The sequence below is a fragment of the Nelusetta ayraudi genome, unplaced genomic scaffold (genome assembly GCF_046127955.1).
Source record: "Nelusetta ayraudi isolate G7.1 ecotype Tasmania unplaced genomic scaffold, CSIRO-AGI_Nayr_v1 ptg000004l, whole genome shotgun sequence".
Classification (NCBI taxonomy): Eukaryota; Metazoa; Chordata; class Actinopteri; order Tetraodontiformes; family Monacanthidae; genus Nelusetta; species Nelusetta ayraudi.
The window spans coordinates 4,332,333-4,358,143 of record NW_027466054.1 but is presented as its reverse complement, the minus strand read 5'-3'; the positions used below and the strand labels follow the sequence as shown (position 1 = coordinate 4,358,143).

General features: G+C 45.8%; 1 protein-coding gene across 2 annotated transcripts in view; it reads left to right on the top strand.

The window, feature by feature from the left end:
- ndst3 (N-deacetylase/N-sulfotransferase (heparan glucosaminyl) 3) overlaps window positions 1-25,811 on the top strand; it is a 47,720-nt gene that overhangs the window by 7,750 nt on the left and 14,159 nt on the right. For both annotated transcript variants that reach the window (XM_076045027.1, XM_076045036.1), the window contains exons 3-6: window positions 6,711-6,798; window positions 8,248-8,402; window positions 10,084-10,269; window positions 16,919-17,047. In XM_076045027.1, the coding sequence (XP_075901142.1) occupies window positions 6,711-6,798; window positions 8,248-8,402; window positions 10,084-10,269; window positions 16,919-17,047 (558 nt within the window). The remainder of the gene's footprint in view (window positions 1-6,710; window positions 6,799-8,247; window positions 8,403-10,083; window positions 10,270-16,918; window positions 17,048-25,811) is intronic.

The following is a 25,811-nucleotide window of genomic DNA, read 5'->3' as shown; positions in this document are numbered from 1 at the left end:
GATCTGCAGCCAAGACTGGTGGCCTCAGTCAGGGAGGGGCTTCCTAAATTTCACAAGAGTGGAAGCAAGACATTCAGACAAATTTTCATCGCGTTGTGTTGGCTGGTGGTTGGAGGGGGCGGGGAGGGTGGGATAACTGTGACTCCAATCAGTCGGCTGCACTGTTTTCACGGTGCAATTCAGCTTTTGTTCGGTTTATGAAAGGTTTTAAACTACCTCTCTTTCACCAATTATATCTAAAATTAAAATAATTTTCTTTTTTTCTTTTTTTTTTATCTCCGAGGCTCCGTCGGAAGGGAGACACAGTCGAGGTTCGACCATGGGGCTCGATCGAAGCTTAATGTGTCGACGTGTCTTTGTGTTCCGAGAGTGATGGCTTCAGTGAAAGTATTCAAAGTGGTTTCTGACTCTTTCATTTTGCTGCGACCTTCAAGAGCATTTCTGAGTTCTTTGTCCCTGCGAGATGTTTGTGTGCTTCCACGCTTGTGACATTTTGGAATTTTCCTCTTACGAAAACAACCCACACGCACAATGGCGCAATGTTTTGTCAAGGCGGCGATAGTTCTTTGTAAGAAATTGAAACTCCAACGTTCAGACGTTGACGTCCTGCTGCCACGGCGGCGAGCGCTCTCGCACATCATGAGAAATAATTGCCAAAAGGCACAAAAAAAGTGCAACTACCCCTGTGGCTCCAAGCAGAACGACCGCTCGCAGGATGTAACCGAGTGCGATAGTGACCAATTAGTGTTGTGGCTCCGCTGTTGGAAATCCCGTCCTACCTCTGGTAAAAGCCACCAGTCCCCCTGTTTCCTGTCTCGGCGAGGAGATGGAAGCAGCTAAGGAGAGGCGGAGACAGGAGCCAATTAAAACGGTCCCCTCCTTCTCTCGGTGCTCTTCATTAGTCTCACATCGCCAGTTCATCTGGTGACAAAACAATACCTAACGCCCACCCTCCAACCCCGCCCCCCCACAACTAGCCTGCACACACTCCCTCTCTCTCTCTCTCTCTCTCTCTCTCTCTTTCTCTCTCTCTCTCCCACACACACACACACACACACACACACACACACACACACACACACACACACAGACAGACAGACATACACGCGCAGCTGGGGCTCCTCTATTGAAATGAGTCTGGGCGAGGCCCCCCACCGGTGACATTTCCTCAAAATGAGGTATGATGCCACTCAAGACATCCCATCAATGATACATGTGTGTTGATCCTTGTCTTCTTTAATTCATCACCCTCCTCAAATCTGTCAGGAAGCCACTCGGGGTGGGGGGCGGTCGTGGTGGGGGGCGGGGGGGTTTGGGGGGGTGGGGGGTGGGATGGAGTCGGGGGTGGAGGGGGGTCTAATTTTCATCATCAGATCCTTCCTCCGTCAAATCGACCCTTTTCACTTCTTCCTCTTCTTCGGTTTCTGTTCAATCACTTTCCCTCCGACCCCTCTAACCCCCCCCGCACGCCCACCATTGATCACTATCTGTGGCCCCCTATTTGTATTCCTCCCTAAACCCCTCATTCATCCAAGTTTCCACTCTCTTTCTCCCCAAGGTGCTACCTGCCACGGTTTTAACAAAGTCTAAAAGGTTTAACATTGTGAAAGCGTCGTCTCTGAGTTTAAGGCAGCGTTCGCCGGTGGTGAAACAGACGTTTGGCCGCTTTTCATTTAATCTAAAAGGAGGCATTGCAGCGAGGTCGCGCCGACCGTCGAGCTGCTGTTTTTTTACGACCGCCAGTTAAAACATAACCGTTCAAAAAAACAAAAAACAAAAAACGGAAGTGTCTTGCAAATAGTCTAATTTTCCACCTGGCAGCAAGCGTCTTGCAGCCCTTTTAAAGAAGTAATTGCATAGATTAAGCAGGTGGGGGGAAAATGATGAAGGACGGTCATTTTCTCCTTTTTCATTACTTTGTGTTTGGTTTGACAGGTCAAATCAGTGCCACTTCCAAAAGCCTTCCCAAAAAAAAGTCATTTTACCTTCATAACCAAAGCTTGTTTGAACGTCCAGCAATTAGACTGGCCATTCCACGTGTAAAACAGCCAACAGTGCGGCGGCTCTGAATAAGAGGGACGGCGAAGTGAGCTGACGCGCGTCGACCTGATTGCTGCCTCGTCGGTCCTGCTGCGGATTAGCACCCAAACAAAGGAGAAACTCTGCAAGATGATAAGAATGAAAAAGAAAAATGATCAGAAGCAGCATTGAAGAGTTTTTGGCTTGGCGGTACGGAATTTATTGTGCAATACTTAATCTTTAGGCCTAATTAAGTATGATGCACATTTGCCACTTAAGTCAATGGAACCGAGATTGTTCCATCTCCGTCCACCGCCGGGCCAAGTCTATTACATAAGTAATGAAGAAAAGGCATAAACAGTGGGGAGAGGATTAGAAGAACCAGCGAAGAGGGACTGAACAGGAGGAAAAGGGAAACGGCTTGTGGTCTTTGGTTATGTGAGGGGGCTTTGAAAGTTCTGTTTTTTCCCTCCCTCCACCCCCACCCTTTTCTTTTTCCTGGCGTCAGGTGATAGATATCCCGCGTGCTGTGCTCTGAAACAGATGGCGTTAATGATTTTTCAGAACGACAAAAGTCGAAAGGCGAGACGGGCAGAAAACGGAGATGACGTGCGAGGAGCCAGAGAGGAGAAGAGAACAGGATATTGCCTTGAGCATAATACATCTGACATCTGCACTGGTCGGTCGGTCGGCCCCCCTCCTGATCTGGACAAGTAGGGCGATCACAGGCGGCTCTGCGGGGGAAAGACACATTTCACAGTGTGGAGGGGAAGAAGAAAAACCCCTGCTTGATGACAATGTATCGGGTTCATTCTTTATTAAAACAGTCAAAGGAGAAGAAAAGTCACCGCAGTGTGTCACAGCGACAAATGCACCTGTCAACAAGTCAATCATCTGCGTAACTTCTCCTTTTTAATTAACAATCTTCGCCAGCGCCCTCGTTTTTTCCTTTAAATCCAAATTCCCCGTGAAAGCGTGGCCGCGCTACGCATCTCCTCCCAACGGATGAGGCAGGGTTTTTTTTTTCCCTTTTTTCTTTTTTTCTTCTTCTCGCGGTCACAGCAATCACTGCAACTCAAATCCTTGAGACGCTGCCAAGTAGAATTTAGTGCAAGTAGAGCAATGCCAAAGCAATCACGAGCACCTTGGATCCATGAACGCGAGCGAGGGGACGATTTCGTAAGATGGGAAAGGCTGCGCGAGAGTGACGCAGCGGCACGGGGGAGCAATGGGGAAGAAGAAGGAGAAGAAGAAGAAGAAGAAGAAGAAGAAGGAGGAGGGTGAGACTGGTGTTAACTGGTGCTCATCAAATAGAGATGCCTGTCCCAGTTAAATATGCTGTTGTAAGTGCTGCCGCTGCTCGCACGCGGACGCAGTCACTGGAAAAACTTTGCCCCGCTTTTTGTTTTCCGCCCAGAAATTGAACCCCTGCAAATATGTCACTCACACCCGCCCGCGGAATCTGTTTACAAAAGAAGTAATTTTATAATTGCCTCTGTTGTTGTTGTTGTTTTTTTTTTTTCTTCCCGTCTCCCAGCCGAGGCACGAGGCCCGCAGAGGCGGAGGAGGAGGTGGAGGAGGAGGAGGGAGAAGTATTGCAGGCTGAGAATGACAGAATGGGGATACGGTGGCGAGGTGCTGGGCTTTAAAAGAGGGGGTTTGTGAGAAGGCGCTGAATGCCAGCTGTCCAGATGCCTGCCACCCCCCCCACCACCACCACCTCACCCCCGTCTGTTTGAACCCCCAAACATTTTTACTGGCGTCCCCTCTGCCGCGCGCGACACACAGACGCGCACACAGGCGCTGTCACGTATACGGAGGGGAAAGAAAAAAAGGCCAACAACAACTGGCATTGCTTCTGACACCAGCAGTGTGAGGCAGCTGTGGGATTGGGCACAGAAATGAGGGCTATTGCTTACCGCTCACTAATCACAATGGTGTGTGTGTGTGTGCGTGCGTGCGTGTGCGCGCGTGCCACGTGTGTGTGTGTGTGTGTGTGTGTGTGTGTGTGTGTGCGTGCGTGCGTGCGTGCCACGTGTGTGTGTGTGTGTGTTTACCTTGATCAGCAGGATTGTCAAGATCTCAGTCCCACCTCCTGCTAATCCAAATCCCTTCTTCTTTCTTATGGAGGATCTCTTATGGCCCATTTTAAAAGCATCTCCAGCTTTGAGCTCGGCGGACCGACTGGCTCCAAGCTCCTCTCTCAACACCCCCCCCCCCCCCCCCCCCCCATCCACTCACAGCTGTCCCTGATCTGCAGCCATTCCTCCTCCTGTGAGGAGGAACTTCATGCTCCCTCCGCCGCCCGGCGCGCCTCGCTCGCCTCGCTCGGCACCGACGAGGGCGACCAGAACCCTCCGTTCCGCTCATTTTGAGAAGGAGACTCGGTAGTCAGGCCACTGGCTTCCAGTGAAAGTTTTTCTGCTTGGAAGAGGAAAATGGTTGTTGTTAGTGCATAGGTTATTGAAGACTTTAGTAGGTACAGCAATATTCTCTGGCCTACACTACACTTTTTTTACTGTCTGGGCGACAACATTTCGTTGTAGAAGGAATCACTGCTGTGTTTCTTTTTTCAATGACAATGAAGAAAATCTAAGTCTACAGTTTCCATGTTTCCATTTTTGCTCTTTAATCCAGAGGAGAATAATTGATCAAAGAAGCAAACAAGCAACAAAAAAACTCAATACATTATCAGAGAAAAGATCCATTTAGCCCTCTGTTTACAGCCTGTTTTCCAAAAACATGATCTTTTTTTCCCCCTGGTAAATTGGTGCTGGGTACTGCTGCCCCCTATAGTCTTTACGAAGATGAGATTGGGTTGTGTTAAATGTCACTCAAAGGCAGAAGCTGGCTGTAGGAATATTGTCACTTACCTGGGGGAGATATCACAGCGGTCTCAGTGCCCTTTGCGACATCATAAGAGGCTGATTTGCAGAACTGCCTGTTTGAGCTCCTGCTTCCTCAGAAATGGTGCATGACATCACATTTTTGGAGAGGTTTATGGACAATCTGAACAGTGCTTACTGAACAATAAGGGTCATTTAATCATATACCAATAGGTTAAGTCAACTGTATGACGCCCATTGCTAATTTACTTCTTTGAAAACTATTTTGCTCAGAATATATATATACATATATGTATATATAAATATATATATATATCTTTTTTTTTCTTTTGCAAGAATCTCCAAAAACATGAAGCAGACAAAAATGCACCATTCTGACGTGTTCAATGGTGACTCACGAGTGAACCAAATGAGTCGGAGCATGCGAGGGGAACTGATTTGGTCATTGGTGCCTCAAGTCACGCATCACAACAACGTCCTGCGTGGCTCCTCCACCCGCTGGTGCCGAGCATACAAATGAACTGCACACTTAGGCGCACACCTACGCCCAACCTCGTCGAAACCAACGCGCACATTAATAATGCATTTTTACAAAGTGTATCGGGAAAAGCATATTGAGTTACAATGCAAAGTACTCAGCAACAAACTTAATTTAATTCTAATGCCTTTGCGCGCACACATTGGCCAGTTCTTTCGTGTGTGTGTGTGTGTGTGTGTGTGTGTGTGTGTCCGTCCGTGTGTGTGTGTGTGAAGATGTAGAGGTTGTCATACCCGAGGAGACAGGTGATCAGATTAGGAAATTGTGCACATCTGTCAGGATGCAGCCATCTTCAGCGCCATTAGATTAGAGTTAATGAAGACACTTGGTGCATGTGTTTATATCTCTTGGCTCGGCACACGCTCACGCGGGCACACTCACGTGCACTCGCACACTCCATAGAGCCGAGCGGGCGAAAGCGGCAAAAGTGCCTGGAACCAAAATTTCTCCACTGCGACATCAATTGCACTCGTCTCAAAAATTGGGAAGGGATCAATTAAAGGCAGATAAATGGAAAGCGCAGTGATTGACAATGGAGTGGGGAGATTGGGAGGGGGGCAACTTTGGCAAAATGTTTTAAGTGGCGGAGGGGAGAGAAGAGGCAGAGTTGCAGGAGGGGCGAGAGCCAGCCAGCCAGCCAGCCAGCCAGCCAGCCAGCCAGCCAGCCAGCGGTCTCTGCGCCGCAGCCTTCCTTTCAAATTAGAGCAGCGGCGTCTCTTGGGAATGTGACATTTTCGTGGCGCGGGCGAGGCAGAGATGGAGGTTCAGGCAGGGGTTGGACGGGAGGGGCCGAAGACAAATGGTGGTGGGGGTGGAGGTGGGGCCAGGGGGCGGGGGAAGGGGGTGTATTCAGATGGTAGAGATGAAGGAGCGCCGTGAGGAGCGGGAAGCCTGAGACGGAGATGGGAAGCGGAGCTTGAAGGCAGGGGAGGGGTGGGGGGGTTTGTACGCTAATGTAAAGGGATGGATGGATGGAGGGAGGGAAGGTGTGGGGACTTGGGGGGGGGCGGGGGTAGCATTAGCCCACTTCCTCCAGAGGCTACTAATGTACTGACCTTCATTAACTTGCACGACTGTCGGTGTGTGTGAGACTGTGTGCCAGCGAGTCACACTCTTTTTAGTTAACACTCATTACGACGTCTTTGTTTAAAGGCCAGTAAACTAATGAAGCCATTAAATAAGGGGCTGAAAATCCTGATTGGAAGCAGCAATAAGTTTAAGGAGAGGAAAATGAAAAAAAAAACTTGATCTAATTAGATCTATCTATCTATCTATCTATCTATCTATCTATCTATCTATCACCACAGGCTCTCCTTGATACTCAGCGACAGCTGCGATCTCAAATTTCAAACTTCACCTTCAACCTGGGCTTCTCTGGGAAGTTTTACCACACAGGTGAGTGTCATTTTTTTTCACAACCAGTGGTAAAGAAGCAACATTGTGATATTATAACATGATATTAAACAAAGCAGCTAAACCAAGTGGAAGTTATAAATTGGCCTTGATTTAAGGTCAGTGTATTTTGTAGCTCCAAACAGCAGCTTTCATTTTGAAAAGGTTGCACACATAACGTCTTGGGTTGGGGCAAAACATTATATCGCTTGTTATTGCTTTTTGGGGGGGGGGCTCATAGCAAAGAATGAACAATGGAACTAATTGTATTTTAAGTGGAAATATTTGCATTGGCATTTGTTGGCATTTCATACAAAACTATTAATTGAAACATGTATATTAATGCAAGGCAGCGCTGAGTCAATAAAACAGAAACTATCTGTATACCGTGTGACTCACTGCCTCATGCTGTCAAGAGAGGCATACAAAGGGTATTGCTTTTATTGTTTTCTGTGCCATCATATAAAAGAAAATAGACAAACACTTCTTTTGCGATGACACTGCTGCGTTTGCAGGTAGGCAAGGGGCAATTACCACGATTCTAATTTTGCTTCCCACAATTTTCAAAACTGCATCACATTAAGCAGAAATCAATTATTAGGCCTCATGTTGGGACATGTAGGCAAGTGATGTTTGTGCGTCCCACGAAATCGACAGCAAACTTTTAATTTATTTAAAAGGTCCACGCGTGATGAGTTTCAAACCCCTCCAAAATGTTATTGTGCCCATGCAGAGCAGTGCAGGATGGAGAGACCCGCTGATCGCTCTCTCTCTCTCTGTTATGAGCGTTGTTGTTGTTGTTGTACTTCCACCGAAGTGAAGTAAAGAATTTCTCATTAAAACTCGACTCCACAGATTATTAAGTCAGTGTTTATTTAGAGGAAAACAATCCTCAAATTAATTTTCATTTGAGTTTCTAATCAGGAATAATGTTTCAGCTCAATTATATCTAAGCTTGTTGCTGTTGGCCTATTTTACAGTTAAATGAAATCACGTATTTAAAAGAACAACAACAATTATATTATAATATATAATATTATATCTCATCATTTAGTGGTGATGAGGGTTTGTTTTTTCCCTTTTCTTTTTCTTTTTTTTTTGCCCTGACCGTTGGGTTCCTGTTTCCAAGGCTATGGTGCAGTTTCACTGACACATTCTATTGATTTCCGTAGCGTCCATGAGGAGAATGCACTGAAAAGGAAGAAATGGAAGATAATTAGAGTTTAAAAAAAATGTGTCAGAGAGCAGGGCATATTAACAAAACAGGCCTGGTATCACTTTCCATCACCATGGTGTCAGACTGCCACCTCGTTTATACCGTGTGACCCCCGTCTGCAAAATGTTTCACGGCGCTCTCAAACTGCAGTGTGTTCCCTCTTGTCTTCTTGGCTTTTAACTGTGTGTGTGTGTGTGTGTGTGTGTGTGTGTGTGTGTGCGCGCGTGTGTTTGCAGGCACAGCAGAGGAGGATGAAGGAGACGACTTGCTGCTGAGGTACGTGGACGAGTTCTGGTGGTTCCCTCACATGTGGAGCCACATGCAGCCCCATCTCTTCCACAACGAGTCCTCGCTGCTTGAGCAGATGGTCCTCAACAAGGAATTTGCCCTGGTGAGATTCATGCAGAAACACGCGCGTGCACAAATGCACACTAGCAGCTCTTGCTGCTGTTTTTTATTGTTCCCCTCTTCTTGTGCGAGTCCTTTTAATCAGCTTGCTCTCCATGATTGCGTTCAGCTCAAGGACGTTGCTGGTAGTAATTGTTATTTCCTTGTCACTGCATATTAAAGAGTTTTGCAGGTCTTGACTGACTTGCCTTTTAGGCTGAGAGTGAGAGGAAAACATACACTTAATGATGCGCGCAGTACTTGTTTCACAACAAATAACCGCTGAGAGGAATGTAACACTTAATTCTGTCAGCTTTTGTCTGTATTTGTGTTTGACTTGCTTTGCACAGGCCTCTACTGTGGCTAAAGGGACATGATTTGCAATGACTGGAGATGTTTTGCAGATGTGTTTTGTTTAAAGAAAAAAAAGCACTATTGGGATGCAATGACACACGAGGCCGAACTTTGCTAATGCGAGTCAGCTGCGTTTAGCAGCGCTTTTAAAGTGGCATGGAGAGGCACAGAGAAAATAAAATTAAGTTTTCATTATTAATTAGTTGTTTATATTATTTACTGCCATACAAGATGACTCCAGTTTCAATTCTTGCTTGTCACAGAGAGTATTTGCAGATTTATAAATATTAGCGGCAGATAGTTGACCTGTTGTACTTGTTAAGAGCAATAAGGTAGTTTTGGTAGTGAAAAAATAGTTTTTAACTGTGCTCTTTAACACCCCAGAGGAAGCTTAACAAGAAGCCAAGAAGAGTTGAAAACGATAAGTGCAGCAAAAGGGATTAGCATGAATGCTACCGTTGGGACAAATTTGTTAAAATTGATGGCATTTTCAGGTTCGATGGAATAATAAAAACATCACTTTTCTCTTTGGACCCTTTTGGACTGTTCTTGCTTCACTCTATTGGAGCTCCCATTAAAAGCGCGGCACGTCGCAGCGAGCCACAGGGCAGTGACTAGCAGCTAGCGTCACCCCGGACACGAGCAGGAAGCCTCGGGCTGTAGCAGCTCTTCCGAACTTACAACGACAAAACCTGACTGGTCCATTTGAAAGTGATGGACGGAAGGTTCACTCCTGTTTCCAGGCCCCTTGTGTTCCTGTAAACACGGCACTGTGGGAGCCAGAATACATTTCAACGTCAGCAGAAGCCCCCTGAAATAAAATAGACTTGTGTTTGTACATCTGCGTGTGTGCGCGTGTTGAGCAGTGGCTAGTTCATGCCGTTGAAGGTGAATATCCTCATAAAGTGTGATCCCTAACCTCCGCTGAACACACGCAGGCGCACAAACACACACACGCACACATACATACACACTTCATCCCCTGACTACTGAAGCTTAGCTATAACAGCGTGTGCAGGTGGGTGTCAGGGCGAAGGACAACGCCATCCGTCTGCGCAATGCACCCAGCGACCGCCCATCCCTCCCCCGAACAAAAATAAATAAATAAATAAATAATATATTTATTTTCATTTCCAACCCGAAGGCCGCCGCCGTAACAAACACATCACAAGCCCGCCCCCCACCACTCGACAAGGCCGTCCACCGCCCCCGCCAATCCCCCTCCGTGTTTATGTTCCGCCGTGGCCTTTGTCTGCCGTTGTAAACGGGGGCCGCAATTCCCGGATGTTTATGTACGCGACCCCGGTCGTTTGTGTCTGCGGCCGCTCCAGGAGCACAGCATCCCAGTGGACATGGGCTACGCCGTGGCTCCCCACCACTCGGGCGTCTACCCGGTCCACCTGCAGCTCTACAAGGCCTGGAGGCGCGTGTGGAACATCCAGGTCACCAGCACCGAGGAGTACCCCCACCTCAAGCCGGCCCGCTACCGCAAGGGCTTCGTGCACAACAACATCATGGTGAGTCGTCGGAGCGATGAATCATTAATCACGTCGCATCGGCTCCTCGGCCGGCGGGCATCGCCGCTGGCGAGCTCGTAAAATGCCCTTCGGTCAGCTGATGGGATCGTGCAAATGCACGGAAATCAATTAGCACCTCTCCTTCCCATCTGACCACAGGACTTTTTCAGCCGTGCGCCAAAAAGGTTCCCAGTGTGGAAAATATTTTCGCACAAGCGCGTTGCCAGAAATACTTTCCTCCCTATATATCTTTATATATGTAGCGAGGAAATGTATATCTATATATGTATACACACACATACACACGTGTATATACATACAGTATGTATATATGTATGCACACACACTCACACGCATATGTATTTATTTGGGGTTTTTTCTCCTGTAGAGATGTCAGAGATGGTAATTATTTAGTTTTTCCACAGCTCGCAATCATCTGCATAGTTGGATCAAAGTCGGCGTCTGTGCCGTCTTTGGGTAAGTGGGGACTTGATCCAAAAAATAAAAATAAAAAGATGGGGGCCAGACAGACACGCAAAGATAGGCGTCTGTCTGGGAGGAGGAGGAAAGTTAAAATACAGAAAACTTTTATCAGATAAACACAATTATTATCACGACCGACTCCATTTTTTTTCTTTTAAAGTGCTGCTGAGCAATTTAAGAGAACTTCCTCCACACTGCGACTCAAATGAGGCGGAATGCTTAAAACCTGCCAAAAGGTTGCACAGCCTCTTTGCCACGGAAGACCTAAAGTCATTAACCTCAAATTAGGAACACATGAATTGCCTTATTGTGACAGTGACCAAAAGGAAAATCACTTCTGACTCTCTGAAATACTGCTTTGGGATGGTTTGGATTCCTGCTCTGTTCTTTCAATCTTAATTAGTGGCTGTGTTTTCATCCTCAAGCGTGAGTGTAAGTCGTAAATCGTGCACGCACTGTGTCTTGTGGTTCGCAAACTAGTCCTGCTGTGTTTGGTGCGCAACGCAATGCAATTCATTCAACATCGTTCTCGCCGCGGCCGGCCCGCGCCCATTTGCACTTGCGCACGAAGAGAGCAGCGGCGTCGTATGATTAGGATCCTGTAGCGAGGGCACTTTTCCACTTTCATGCTCCGGCAAATCGTACATTAAATCACAGTTTGCGAACGGCGGAAAAGACAAAATTCTGCCTCTGCATCTCTCCGCCTCCTCCCGATCCACTCTGCCGCCGCACGTCTTTGTCAGTTCCGCGCAACCGCTCCCTTTATTGACAGCAAAACAATCACAGCTGACACCGAAATTACAAGCCCACGTTGTTTATCCATACTTGGATCTCGGGGCGCGCGGCTTTAAACAGGCAGCTCTCTTAATTTCCCAGTCGGTCCTCAGAGTCGGCCTTTTCTCTGGCTGACATCCTGTCACGCCGCCATAAAAGACAGTCAGGGCCTACTCGCTCGACAGTACAATGCCGCGCTGACAGCCCGAAGGCTATAATGTGCAATTACACATTATCAATAGCGTGGTATAGAGAGTCGGCCGTGTGACTTGCTTAACAAAAACATGTGCTCGACGCTCTTCACGGCACAAAGAAAAGGCAGCGGAGGAGCAGCGACAAAGGGCAAGAAAATACGAAAAAAAATCATACCCAGTTTTTGTTTTCGGAGACAAAAGACGTTTCTGTGAAGAAAGGGCTGAAGACGGAGAGCAGAAGATAGAACAAAAAACAAGAAGAAGGAAAGTTTCTGGCTCTCTCTGTCACCGTGGACCCCAGCGATGGATGTGGCATCTCACCGAAGAAAAAGACTAAATTCCTTCCTGTCCTCGCTCCCGTTTGAAACTGATTTTATAGGCTGAAATAAACTTCCAGTTGAAAAGTTTTCATTGCGTCAGGAAAGGGAAGGGGGCCGGGGCGGGGTGGGCAAGGACACATGCAAATTAGATTTGGCTGTTGAAAGGCGATGATCGATCGAGGGAGCTTTCCCCCGGATTCTTCCTCGGCTTTGTGGGGAAATGAAGGGACTTAGAGCGACTCCGGGGGGACAGCCAGCGCGATTGAAGGGCCCCTCCGGAGAGGATGCGCCACGGTGATGCAAGCCAGTTTACATGTTCACTAAGAAATAACACGCAGCTCCGGTTTTATTGACGAGAGCAGACGGGCGGATCTCTGGGACGTCTACTCTTCCCCCACTGTTTTCCCTGTAGATGAGCTGTGTTGACAGCATCTTTCCCATTGTTTCCCCACTGTTTTCTATTGATCTGGGAATGTGCAGCTTGCTCATAGGCCAGTTTTAGCATCGCTTTTCCAAACCAATGCTCGCTAATGACATTCCAAGTTAAACTCGCCAGCTCTCGTTTTCTGTTATATCACACCATTTAGGAGCGTCGCGACTCAGAAACGCAGCTCATCCACTTAGCCCGTTTCCAATAGACGGCGTGTTTTTGATCGACCCTTAAAAGTGCCGGTCAGTGGGCTCTCTTAACACACAATGACTTGAGATGTACAGGTTTGATAAGCGCTTAGAAAACCAGAGAGCCGAAGAAGCCACAAATGTGCCCGATGCCAAAGTGATTAGCTTGGACATTTTTCCTCCGTATATTAAATGTTGTCTGTGGGCTTTGTAGTCGATGGATACGTGTGATAGAGAAAATCCAAAGAATGGCAACCTGGTGTACCAGGCAGCAAATCTGTTATGGTAAATTCAACACATCATCCTGTGAAAAATGACTGTGCTTTTAATGAGGAAGAGATAAAACTGCAGCTAATTCAGCGGCCACTGTAGCTACAGGCTGGTTTAGTATTGTCAAAGATTAAATACAAATTGAGTTACCTCCTCTTTCTCCTCAATAGATTATGATTGGTCATGGCATTTTCTGAATGGCTGAAACAAAGATGATCTTACGATAATTCAGGTTTTAAAAAAAATCTTCAATCCAGATACTGCTAGATACAAATCAATCAATCAATCAAACCACTTTTATTTGTACAGCGATAAATCTCATCAAAAAACGTCGCAAAGCGCTTTTTACAAGTACAAATACTTGTGAATAAAGTTCTTGTCATATGTTTTAACTTAACAATGTTAACAAAGTACTATTGTACAGCTGACCGTAAGAACAAGAAGCAGAAAACCAACTCATTGAAGGAAGCAGTCTTTGAAGTCCCTGTTTGTGCAATTTGAAGTTGTCTCCATCAACTCTTTCCCACAGTGCTCTCCATTTCCTTTAGCCTCCACGTTTTGTCATGTCAGAACATGAACTCCAACTTTCTGGCCATCCATATTGTTTCCCCCAAACTCCAGTTCCATCTTTATTTGCTCCGAGGACGACAGGAAGTTTTCCCAAGGCTGTAAAATTGGTGTTTGGGTGTCTCTGTCAGCAGATTGAGAGCCGCCCACTGGACCCACAATATCAGAACAAATCAGACTGAGATATGGGGTGTGTATGTGTGTGTGTGCGTGTGTGTGTGTGTGTGTGTGTGTGTGTGTGCGTGTGTGTGCATGTGCGTGTGTGTGTGTGTGTGTGTGTTTGTGCGCGAGTGTATCATTTTAAAATGCACTATATCAGTTTGAGCTATAGCTCTGTGGATAATTGGTTTGGTGAAATAGTGCTGAGTGTCTGTGACTCAGTGGTGGCCTTCTCCCTCTGTGTGTGTGTGTGTGTGTGTGTGTGTGTGTGTGTGTGTGTGTGTGTGTGTGTGTGTGTGTGTGTGTGTGTGTGTGTGCGTGTGTGAACAAGTCTGCAGTGTTTTATAGATAAACCAATATCTGCGCTCCAGCCTTCTCTCCCCGCGTCACACAGAAGCGCCCCTCGTCTTTCTTCTCCATCATCATCTCCTCCTGCTCTCCAGCCGTCTTCTCAGTCATCACATTCATCAGCATTTAAATGTCTCGGACAACCCTCTGGTCCAATACAACTTGCTGTTTTAACTTTTAGCCGCACATATTTAATGTGCATGTAAAATCAATTTCAATGGGTTAACCTTAGCCAAAAAAAAACATTCAAATAGACCCAGTGATTCAAGTCTTCATCTGAACTCCAAGGTTATGCTTTTTTTGGAACAAATAATAGAGGGAAAGTTCTGATGAATGATGAATAAACAGGGGATGGAGTAAAGAATGAGTTGGTGTGACTGAAAACATTCTCCAGCCATACCAGAGTAGACTGGAATATACTCATAAAACTGTCAGGAACTCTTGTCATATTCAGAAAATTAGCTTTGTGCCATCTTATCCCAACAAAACACAATGGTAACTGTGTTGCATTAACTCCTTAAGCCATCTAGGTGATGAAAGAAAAATAATAAAAAAAATCTCATTTTGATTTTACTGAACAATAATTCAGTTAACAGTGATGAATACAGAAGGATGAAAACATTTGATTACAAGTTACTCCTCACATTTAAAACACATTTAAAATGTATTAGTAATGCAAAGCTGAGCATTTGACTCCGAGTTACGTAGCTTGTTACATTTTCTGACTTAATGACCATTTCTAATTATTCCAACAGATGCTATTAGACAATTGGACAATTTCAACTTTACATTTGCGCTGTGGTAATTTGGCCTGAGAGTTGCACAACTAATTAGAAACAGTAAAAAAAAAAATAAAGATGGTCGTGCTGAACAGCTTCACGAAATAGTGTTGGCTTTTTACAGAAATAGGTTTATTTAACCACCTTTTTAATACTTTGCTAAATTATATGAGAGGCACATACATATTACTGCAAATGTTGAAGAAAAAAAAAAATCACCTGGACATGATTTTGTGTTGTGCTCATGCTGTGACAATTATCTGCGACAACACGTAAGAGAGTGAAAAGGTTTGGCGTCTGGAGTTATTTGTGAAATCTGGTTGCTTCGTACACAGGGTGTGACAGACAGCGTTGCCGCTGATATTTTTAAGGGTGTGAGTTGCACATGCTCAGGTTGGCATCAAAAGAATCCGTTCCACCTCCTCCCGCTTTAGTGCACACCGAGGCACCAATATACCACAGAGGTGGATGTGAGGGTGACAAGAAAACCCAGAGGTTCTTGATAAAGTTTGACTTTACCTGAGAACAAACTTGGAATGCTTTAATAATAATAATAAAAAAAAAAAGTTCTCTGCTGTTGTGGTGAGGTAATCACAGCTTTAATCTCTCTATAACTGGCAGGACACTGAGGTTGTTTTCTTTGACTTCCTGCACGCAGGAGATTAATGCGAGCTGACGTTATGCCCACCTCACATCCAAACAGTCGTTTGATTGTTCAGCAACTGATTTGGAGGAGCCAAACTGTCGTCCAATTTTTGGAGTTTTTCTGCTTCTTCGCTTTCAGCTGTGCTCTTGGTCAATGTTACAAGCATCTCCGGGTTGTGTAAAAATTGTGTTTTAGTCAGTTGATGCAACTCTTTCCATTCCATTCCTCTTCCAATGATTCAGTGATGAAATCCAAAACACAAGTTACACGATTTTAGCTCGATAATATTCCGGAATCAATCAAACACCAGCATTGATCTACGCAGAGAGCTGGTTTGAGGAAGGTGGTTTTTCAAAGGCTGCAGCTGTTTTCTGGAAGAAGAAGAAAAAAAAATCTGAAAATGGCAAAACTATTAATGATAGTAAATAAATGTAACATGTGTGGACGATATTTACACAGGCTTGAAGTAGTATGTGGAAAGATCAGAAAAACTGAAATCACGTGCCAGCTTTATGGGATTAGTATTTCCCCACAACACGCAGCAACAAGGCTGGTACCGTCAACCACAATATAGTATACACACGTGTAGACCACTGAGGATCCCTTGGCTGCACCCATGAAAGCCAAGGGATCCCAACATCATCACAGGGTGACCCCTTGTTCCATTTCCAGTGTTGTATGTGTTCTAGCCATGTTATGGGATGTTGCTTGGACTCCAGTAGATGAACCACCACTGGTACTGCTTGAAAAGAGCAGTGAAGTGTGTCTGCATCAGCAACTGGATAGACATGCACTTCAATCACTTTTCATGTTAATAATATGATCTTACCTTATATTACTAGCACCATTACCTTATATTACTATATTACTGTTGTTATATAACGACAATGATCTTACTTTATTGTTGTTATTGTGCTTGTAAATTTCACACATTATTTTGGGTTTAATACATTGCAGTTTAGACTTAGTCTAATTTGTTATTGTAAACATTATTTTTATTATTATTATTTCTCATGGCTCTATGTATATACATTACACTCTGCACTATACTTCATGAGGAAATTCATTCAGTATTCAAGTATTGCAATTCGCTATTCGTTCTCTTTGCCCTTATTTGATACTTCAGACTTTCTTTTGCAAGAACATACAGCAGGTGAAATGATTGCTATTTACTTGTTGCTGAATATATTATAAAAGTACATATTGAACTATAACCAACGTGGTTGAAGCATTGTTGCTGCATCATCTCTCATCCCTCTCACAGACTTCCTCTCTGATCTCTCATTAATTCATAAAGAGAGGCAGAGGGGGATCACTAATGGATGGGCTACAAAAATAAACAGCCATGAAAAAAACAAACAAACAAACAGCTGTTTATTTTCCTTGAACGCCCTCTTGCTGTGTTTCATGCGCCAGCTTCCTGTGTCGACCAAAGACAAAAAAAATATTAACGAGTCTCCCCTCTTCTTCCACGCGTGTGCGGCTGTGCAGGTGCTGCCTCGTCAGACGTGTGGCTTGTTTACTCACACCATCTATTATAAGGAATATCCCGGCGGACCCAAAGAACTGGACAAGAGCATCCGCGGGGGAGAGCTGTTTCTTACTGTGCTACTCAACCCAGTGAGTCAGAAAAAAATGCGCGCGCACACACACACACACACACACACACACACACACACACACACAAACATGTATGCGCATGCACACGATTTTTGCACTTAAAAAAAGGATATAGAATGAAAGATACGCGGAGGACTGTTATTTTCCAGTTTAAATTTCTGCACCTTAAATTGGCCTCAGCAAGCTTCCTGCTTTCTCTTTTAAATGTAACTTCCTCTCTGTCAGGTTAGTACCTTTTCTTATTCTTTGCTTTCAGTGTGTGTGTGTGTGTGTGTGTGTGTGTGTGTGTGTCTTTTACTGTCAGGGGCTGCTTCGCTGTGTTCATCTCCTCACTTTAAATTAGGTCTCACCACAGGGGGGTTACTGTCGCACACATGTGTGCATGCGCGCGTGCACACACACACACACACACACACACACACACACACTAAAACATGCACGTCTTCCCCTCTTCTTACACCCCTGCTGTGTGCGTGTCAGTTCAGCTCCAATCCACCGTGAGTTTTGGGAGCAGAATGAGTTTTTTTGGTGGCAGCCTTGATGCTTGTCGCCGTGCACGCGGCCGAAGGTAGGCGCAGTACTTCCTGGGAATTATGCACGTGCGCCTCCCCATCCCCCTCCCTCCCGACAAGCGCAGAGACGCTAATGGAGCCGCTGTAGGCCCTATTGAAGTGTCAGGTGGAAAAATGCTGAACTAGAGGGGGTGTCAGGGCTCGGAGAGCATCACAGAGCCCAATCCAGGCATTCCTTCCCTCCCCCTCCAATGCTTTCACTTCAGCTGTCTTTTTATTATTCTCTTAGATTTAGTTTTTGCCTGAATATACAAAGTGACTTGTTCTTGTTTTGTTTTTGTTTTTATATGGGTGCTGGTTTTTGTCTGTCTTTATTCTTCACTTTTGCAATTTTTATGCTTTATTGAGGTACATTGTTCAATTGCCTGTTGCCAATCACTTGGCAATAGCATTTAGGCATGTCCTGTAGATATGCATGCATATGGTGAAGATGACTGAGATCATTGCCGAGGTTTAAACTGAGCTTCGGAACGAGGGAGAAAGAGGATTGAAGTGATCTAGAACGCGGTGAACATGGTTGTTGATGAACGTAGGTCCGAGTGTTTCACAAACTGCTGCGGATCTGCTGGGACTTTCACAAACATCACAACCATCTGCGAGGTCCCAAAAAGAGGAAATACCCAGTGAGCGGCAGTCGTGCATAGGAAAATGCTTTGTTGATGTCAGGGGTCAGAGGTCAGAATGGGCAGACTGTTTGGAGATCATCTAAGGCAACAGCAACTCAAACAACCACTGTCCACTGGTTACAACCAAGGTCTGTGGGACAGCGTCTCTGAACGCAGTCAGCACCTCCAAGGTTGCAGCAGTTCAGCAGCCACTTTATTTGCTACACATTACTGCCAAGGTGTACCTCATAAATAGGCCGGTGAGTGTAGATATGGAGTGGTGGTGTCAGTTGTTACTAAAATTCATAAACTAAACAATGATTTGTGCCACGTCTACAGTGGCCCAGAATGTGGATCAATTTGGGGGAACTTTGCCCTGAGAACGAGTGGTACACTAGAACGCAGGGATTAGCATTTATATTTTTACCACTAGGTGCTGCTAAAGCTTACACTCTGGTGCCTTTAATGTAAGAATTCAATGAGGAAAATGTACTAGGGCCAAATGGTCAGACAGTGGTATAGAGGCCCTTTTTCCAATCATGTTTAACTCTTTACTGAATTATCAAAGACAGGAAATGAAAAAAATAAAAACATCTATATGGGCTTTGAAAGGTTAACGTGAGCATTACAGGTCGATACAGCTTTTCAAGGTCAACTGGAGGACTGCTGTGCTTTGAGCTGAATGTAACAAGAGATAATATCCTGTTTATAGTTTAATGGTTAACTCCCATTCAACACCAAAAAACAGTGACATGCTCTATTTATTAAAGGTAGTCACGTTTTTAGTGACAGTTCCAAAAGAGAGCTACATTAACAAATCAGTCCAGGCTTTGAAGGTGTCGTCTGTGTAAATTACAGGCCTGCTCAAGTGGAACGGAGATAAATTGATGAGTACACCTCTGCTCTTTGCTGTTTTATTCTCCAAATAATCACAAAGTGGTTGGAAATTGCCTTCAGGCTCCGAATAAGCAGGATCCAGGGTCGATATTCGGGAAAGTAAAGGAGCCAGATGCTCTGATAAAGTTTATCACAAATGATGCGCTGGCTGTTCTGCCCTGCTTGTTGTCTGAAAAATACAACAACAAAACACTCCAATAATTCAACACCAAATCCAAAAAGCGTAGTCCTGTCAAACTCTTCACCAATACAGCAACTGGCAATGAGTTCAACATTTAAGGTCATACAATTCAGATATACACTTTTACTTAAAGGATTCCGACTAATTATAAAGAGTGCTGATTGCCATTGACTTGACTTGCATGACTTGAATTTGGTCAACAATGGTCTGTTTGCAGTACCTTCCGATGGCTGCTCAAAGGGTAGACATCTCAATCCCGATCCTACAGTGACATCATCGGTGATGTCATCAGCGCCGACGCCAGCTCACAGTCTGAGAGAGGAAACTAGTGCAACGCCCACCCGCCGCCTGTCCCTCCCTATCACTTTTGCACGCGTGTCCGTATACATTACATAACGGTTTGAATTGTCCCGCGGAAAGCTAAAAATACACTGAGGCTAATTACATTTTGTCCTCGGTTTCTTAAATCTTTTGTCCTTTCTTAATGCCTCCCTTTGTTCGTCGGGAGAGACAGAGCGCGGGCTCTACTTTATCTCTTAATGAAAGTGGAGACCTATTATGGACGGCAACATTTTTAACTCGATGAAAGTTATCTGCCGTGACGCACAGGCACGCACACACACACACACACACACACACACACACACACACACACACACACACACACATACACACACACTGCGCCTCCATTTAAGCTTTCATCAGCATGCACATGTTGTGCATTAATCAATAACGTTACGTAGCCCAGTGATTCAGTCCCTGGGGGGGAGGGGGAGGGCTACACTTTGATGATCTGCACGTTGGTAACATTGTCACTTCCCATTTGACAAGTCACATTTAGCAAGCAGTGGCAGTCCAACAGCACAGCACATTTAGCTGTGTAGAGGTTCTTACTTCACCCTGGGCGGCAGCAGGCATCACGCAGTCGGACCTGCTAGACTCTGCAGTCGTGTCGTGCGATACTGCAGGATTTGGTATCGATACCAAACACAAACAGGGCCAGTATCGCCAAAATACCAATATTTTTCATCAATTTGCTAAATCTCAATAACTTTTTGTCGCCTTTTGGTGATTTTGTGATTTTTCTTTTCCATGTGGATTACTAATTAGTTAAAACCCAGAACTGAATTTGAGCAATTTTAGGCAAATAGGAAATGTTTGTCCACACCACCCAATGCCTTTCGCACCTTTAGAGCAGAAATCTTTGTCACAATGGTTTAATGAGACGGGATAAAACACCATCAATGTTTTATTCCAGCTTCATAAACATAGTAATCGACATACACAAATGCAATATCTAGACACAAATATGAAGTATGGATCTCATTACGCTAATATCGATCAATACCAATACCAACATCAGTATTGATATTATCCATATTTGGATCGATAGGCCCACCACTGCTCCGCAGACGGGCCAGAGAGCGGTCGCCGGGCTTTCCCCAGTAAAACTCCTGGAGAGATTGAGGACGAGGAAGGTGGCAGACAGACAGGCCCAGCTTTAATTTTCAGGTCACGGCTCCTCGTGTTGCTTGAGAATCTGGACACACGCGGAAGGGGGATTGGTTGGGTGGGTTGGTGCGTGTGTGCGGGTGAGGGTCTGGGGAGGTGGTGCGGGTGGTGCCAGGGGGGGTTGGGAGTGATGCAGCCGCACGACCACAAGCCATCACACAAGTTCGCCGCATGTTGCCGCGTTGGATGTCGTATGCGTGTGCATCTGTACGTGCGTCCGTGCGCATGTCCGGCTGATTTGACGCCAGCAAGAGCTGCGGACGTGTTTCAGTGCTGACATTTAGCGCTCGGTTCCGCCGCTAAGCTTATTAGCCAAACATCAAATATCAGCACAATCTGCCCCCCGACTCCCCCCACCCCCTCCCTTCCTCCATCCCCTCACCTCTCCTTCTCTGTTCCCTTTTGTTTGATTAATTTACACCCTTCTTCACGTTGACTCTAATCACTCACGCACGCGTCGGCGCTCCTTCCTCTCGCCATCTTGCAGCAGCCCTTCCCTCCTGTCTCAGGCGTTATATAGTGCCGAGCGCGCCCGCACGCACAATATGAGCTTTAATCCCCGAAACGGGCAAATCACAAAGTGAGAGAAAACCGGTGAGCGATGATGGCAATAAATGGCCAAAAAGACGTCGAGCAGACAGAACCAATTGAACTGAAATTACGTGACGTATCGATGTTTTCAATTACCCCGCAGACAAGGCAGTGGCGGGCTCGGGGAAAGAGAAGGGAGCTGCGCCTCCGTCAACACCAAGGAGGGGTGATGACTGTGAAGGAGAGAGGGAATGAAATGAGAGTGCGTGCGTGTGTGTGTGTGTGTGTGTGTGTGTGTGTGTGTGTGTGTGTGTGTGTGTGTGTGTGTTGAGGGGTGCAGGCTTCTTCTTTGCGGCAATAACAATTCAATCAGCGACAAATGTATGTGGAACTAAGTGGTCCGTAATGGGAAACAGGCTGCTGCAGCTACACCGAGGCAGACAGGCAGTTAGGAAAAGGGAGCTATGGAGTGATGGACAGAACAGATAGATGGATAGATGGATAGATGGGCAGATAGACAGATAGACAGAACAGCACAACTTTGAGCCCATTTCTCTAAAATTCAATCATGTTTTAGAGGACTGGAACATGTTGCTCTCTTAATCCCTGGACTACCAACATTTGTGTGCGTGCGTGTGTGTGTGTGTGTGTGTGTGTGTGTGTGTGTGTGTGTGTGTGTGTGTGTGTGTGTGTGTGCGCCAATGTGTCCACGGATTTTGGAGAACATGAGTCCATGGTGGACCGACATGCTTCATTAGAGCATGTAGGTCAAGTGTGAGGCGGCCACAGGAGTCACGAGAGGAAGCAGAGGCACAGAGAGAAAAAACAGGGTGAAATTAAAGGGACAGTCCACTCAAGATCTCCCTGACCTTGGTGTTGATGGAGGCTCTGGTGACATAACGGACCCGCGCCATGCCGTGCCCTTACTCGAGCTAAGGACACTGTCACGATCTGTTGCCTTAGCTTGTCCTCTTTTATTTTGATAGTCTGTACTTTACTTCCTGTTCTTGTTATTCCACCTTTTATGCCCCATGGCAAAAAAGGCAGGAAAACAGGAACAGGAAGTAAATCCCAGAGAACACAAGGGAACGGCAGACTATCAAAACGATAACAGACACTGTGTTTCAAACTGAGCGAGCCTCTTAAAGTGCTTGGTCACAGTACAGTAGATGCCCCTTTAGGAGGAATTCTCTACAAAAAAAACCCCAAACAGTTGGAAAATGTTACCAGGGCCTCTGCTGCTGCAGCCGCTGGTGGTGACTCTGAGGTGTGTGAACCGGCCATTTTTGGGTGACCTACTTCCTTAAGTGGGAGCAAGGAGAGAAAGACGAGGGCGAAAGATTAATTGACCAGAAGCCCGGGCGTGGTGTTTGAACAACCTCTCCCACAGAATCCTTCCAAGAGTGATTTCAGTTGAATTATTAGCGCAGCATTCTTTATTAAAGGCGCGCTGCGGAGACTCGGAGCACTCCAATATTCAGGAAATGAGAGGCTGCAGCAGGAGCCGGGGAGAGGGTTTATTTAGCTGGGTTAATAGAATCCTCAACCGTGGCGAGTTCCTCCACCAGCAGGGTCTGGGCCGCACATTTGGCTCCATTTGCCTTTTATTTATCTATTTTTATTTATTTATTCTTCCTCGGTCTCCGTCTCTTTCTTTCAACACGCCTCGCCTTTGAAATTGACACTCCACCGCCACCAAGGTTGCCGCGTCTGCAAATTACCAAGACAAATCACCTTCTGTTTATAATCTGGCTGCCAGTGTCTTAGCATCATAATGAATGATTCCGTGTTCAATAACGCTCCACCTTTCTCCACTCTCTGGTGCCATCACAAACATCATCGCTTAAGCGCTACGCAAGAATCTCTCGCAACCTTGAGCGTCAGCGAGGGAACATAAATCTCTCCCTCTTTTTTGATCACCTCATCCCGCTTTGAAAAGGGAGCACAGGGCAACACAAAGAGCGAGTCGTGGGAGACTCCGGAATGTTTTTTTCCGACCGTCTTATTCACTCAGGTTCGACTTTGCCTCCTATCAGTTCAAAACCTTTTCATTTCTCCTATCTGCGCCCTCTCCGCAGGAGGAGGGTGGAGGAAAAGAAAAAAAGGGAAAAAAGAAAATGCTCGGCCTCAAATGTGAAACGATGTTTCGGCCGAGTCGCCGTCGTATTTCATTTAGGAGACGTTTCCGGAAGTGGCGGTCGGAGCTCAGCCTTCGCACGTCGAAGAGGCCTTCGCGGCAAAGCGGGAAACTGCGCACCGCTCTCCCAGCTCTTCCGGACTGTTGCTCCGGTATCTACGGGGCCGATACGAGGCGGCAGAAGCCCGGGGTGAGTGCGAGAGAGATAAGCAGGCGGAGGCAAGAGACGCGGGCGGGCAATAGCGCTCGTGGGTGAGCGAACGCTCAGACCAGGGGTGTCAAACTCAATACACGGTGGGCCGAAAATTTGAAACATTGATATTTATTGAAAAAAACCTCTCTACACTGTTATATCTCAATAACAGTGTAGCAACCAAGCTTTTCTTTAACCTGAATATGATAGAAGCAAAGCTTAATACTATACAATAAATTACCTAATATTTCACATATGCAAAATCAAATTTCAAAATAAAAAAACTCATCAAAATAAAGAAAATGTAAACAAAAATCCAATGCCTCTTTTTTATTTGCAGCCTTCTGAATTAAATTTCAACAGTAACCTTTCGCCATGTGCAAATAATATATAAGATTATTAAAAAATATAAAACAATAAATCAATTAAGTAATAATATTATAATACGCTTCTATGAATGTCTTGTCCTGATTGACGTGCCAAAAAACCAGCAGATCATTCTGGGATTTGTAGTAATAGCAGTTCATGTGCTGCATAATACCGGCGGGCCAGCTGTAGTAGTGATGATGTATTCCCTCGCGGGCCAAATATAATAACGCTGCTGGCCAAATTTGGCCTGCGGGCCAGAGTTTGGCTTAAACAATTGTGCGCGTGAGGCAAACATCCCTCTTGTGTTTTCGTTGTCACGAATAACACACGAGTGCACGCACACGAGCCGCCCCACGGGTCTGCCCGTGCCTCTCCCCTCCCGAGTGCTCTTCTGAAAACCACACACGCGCACGTCTCACGCGCCAGCATCGGGGGAGAGGAGGCCCATCAGTATTCAGGGCAGCGCTTCAGGTCAGCCGGACGCTGATCCATCAAACGCCGGCACTGTGTCACTTTTTATCCGCGGCAACCTTCGGGGTTAAAGAGGAGCACCGACGGCAGCCTCGTGTCGCCGAGAAACTCACCACGTGTCTGCTAGTGATGTGTCGGTCGCGAACGAAACGGCTTTAAGAGCCGGCTCTTTCACGTGAACGTCGGACTTTTTTTTTTTTTTCTCGTTCTCTCTCTCTCTCTCTCTCTCTCTTTCTCTCTCTCTCTCTCTCTCGCTCTCTCGCTCTCTCTCTCTCTGCCGCATTTGATTGCCGCGACTGGCGCGATATTATGATTTAGCGTACATTAAGCTCAACGTCAATCCGTGCGGCCGGTAAAAAAGGTGGTGTTGTCCCGGGTGTCCCAATTCTATCGCAAGCCGATCGATGCGGAGCTGATCGGAGCCGATTATCACCCGGGTCGCCTGCCGGGTTGTTTGACCCGTTTTGTTGCGCAGCAGCAGGCTTCAATTTACCGACGCCTTACACATGTGATGGCATGGAGACTGTGCATTGTAGCAACATCAGTCCCCTCAGAGAGAATCTTCTCCAAAGCAGGGCAGATATTTACAGAGAAAGAAACATAAAAAGTTTAAGTTTAAAATTGTTAATAGTTATTTAAGTTCATTTGTAAATAGTTTAACATTTGTTTTTTGCACTTACTATCTTAGTTTTTATCACTCTAGAGTGTATAAATAAAGGTGTGTTTATATTATAAACATTGGATATAGTCCATGTTTCTTTTTTTACATTAGTCATTCATATTACGCATAATCTTTTATTACTGTTGGTAATAAATTATTTTAGGTACCAAAAAATTTGAAGAGCCGTTTGGGAGCCGAAAGAGCCGGCTCTTTTTAGTGAGCCGAGCCAAAAGAGCCGGTTCTCTAAAAAGAGCCGGAATGCCCATCACTAGTGTCTGCAGCGTTGTGTGCGCACAGGTGTGTCACCGTTTGATAGTTGCGTGTTTACGTCAAGCGTCCCATATTTGACCGCTGTTTCAGTCGCAGTCACGGGTTCTTCTCGCCAGCACTGCCTTCTGCTTGCTCCACTTTTCAGCAAAAAGCGCACGGCCAAAACGCGCCGCCACTCCCAGCGGGGCCGCTTTTTCTGTCCACCCTCGAAACATGTGGAAAGTGGAACAAAGCATCGTAGCAGGAAACCAAAACTGATCACTTTGGTGGGAGGCTTCAAACAGGAGGCTAAACCCAGATTATTAATGTGAAACGTGACTGTTTCACTGCATTCCTGTGAGAAATGGGGCCTTTAAGGGGTGTTC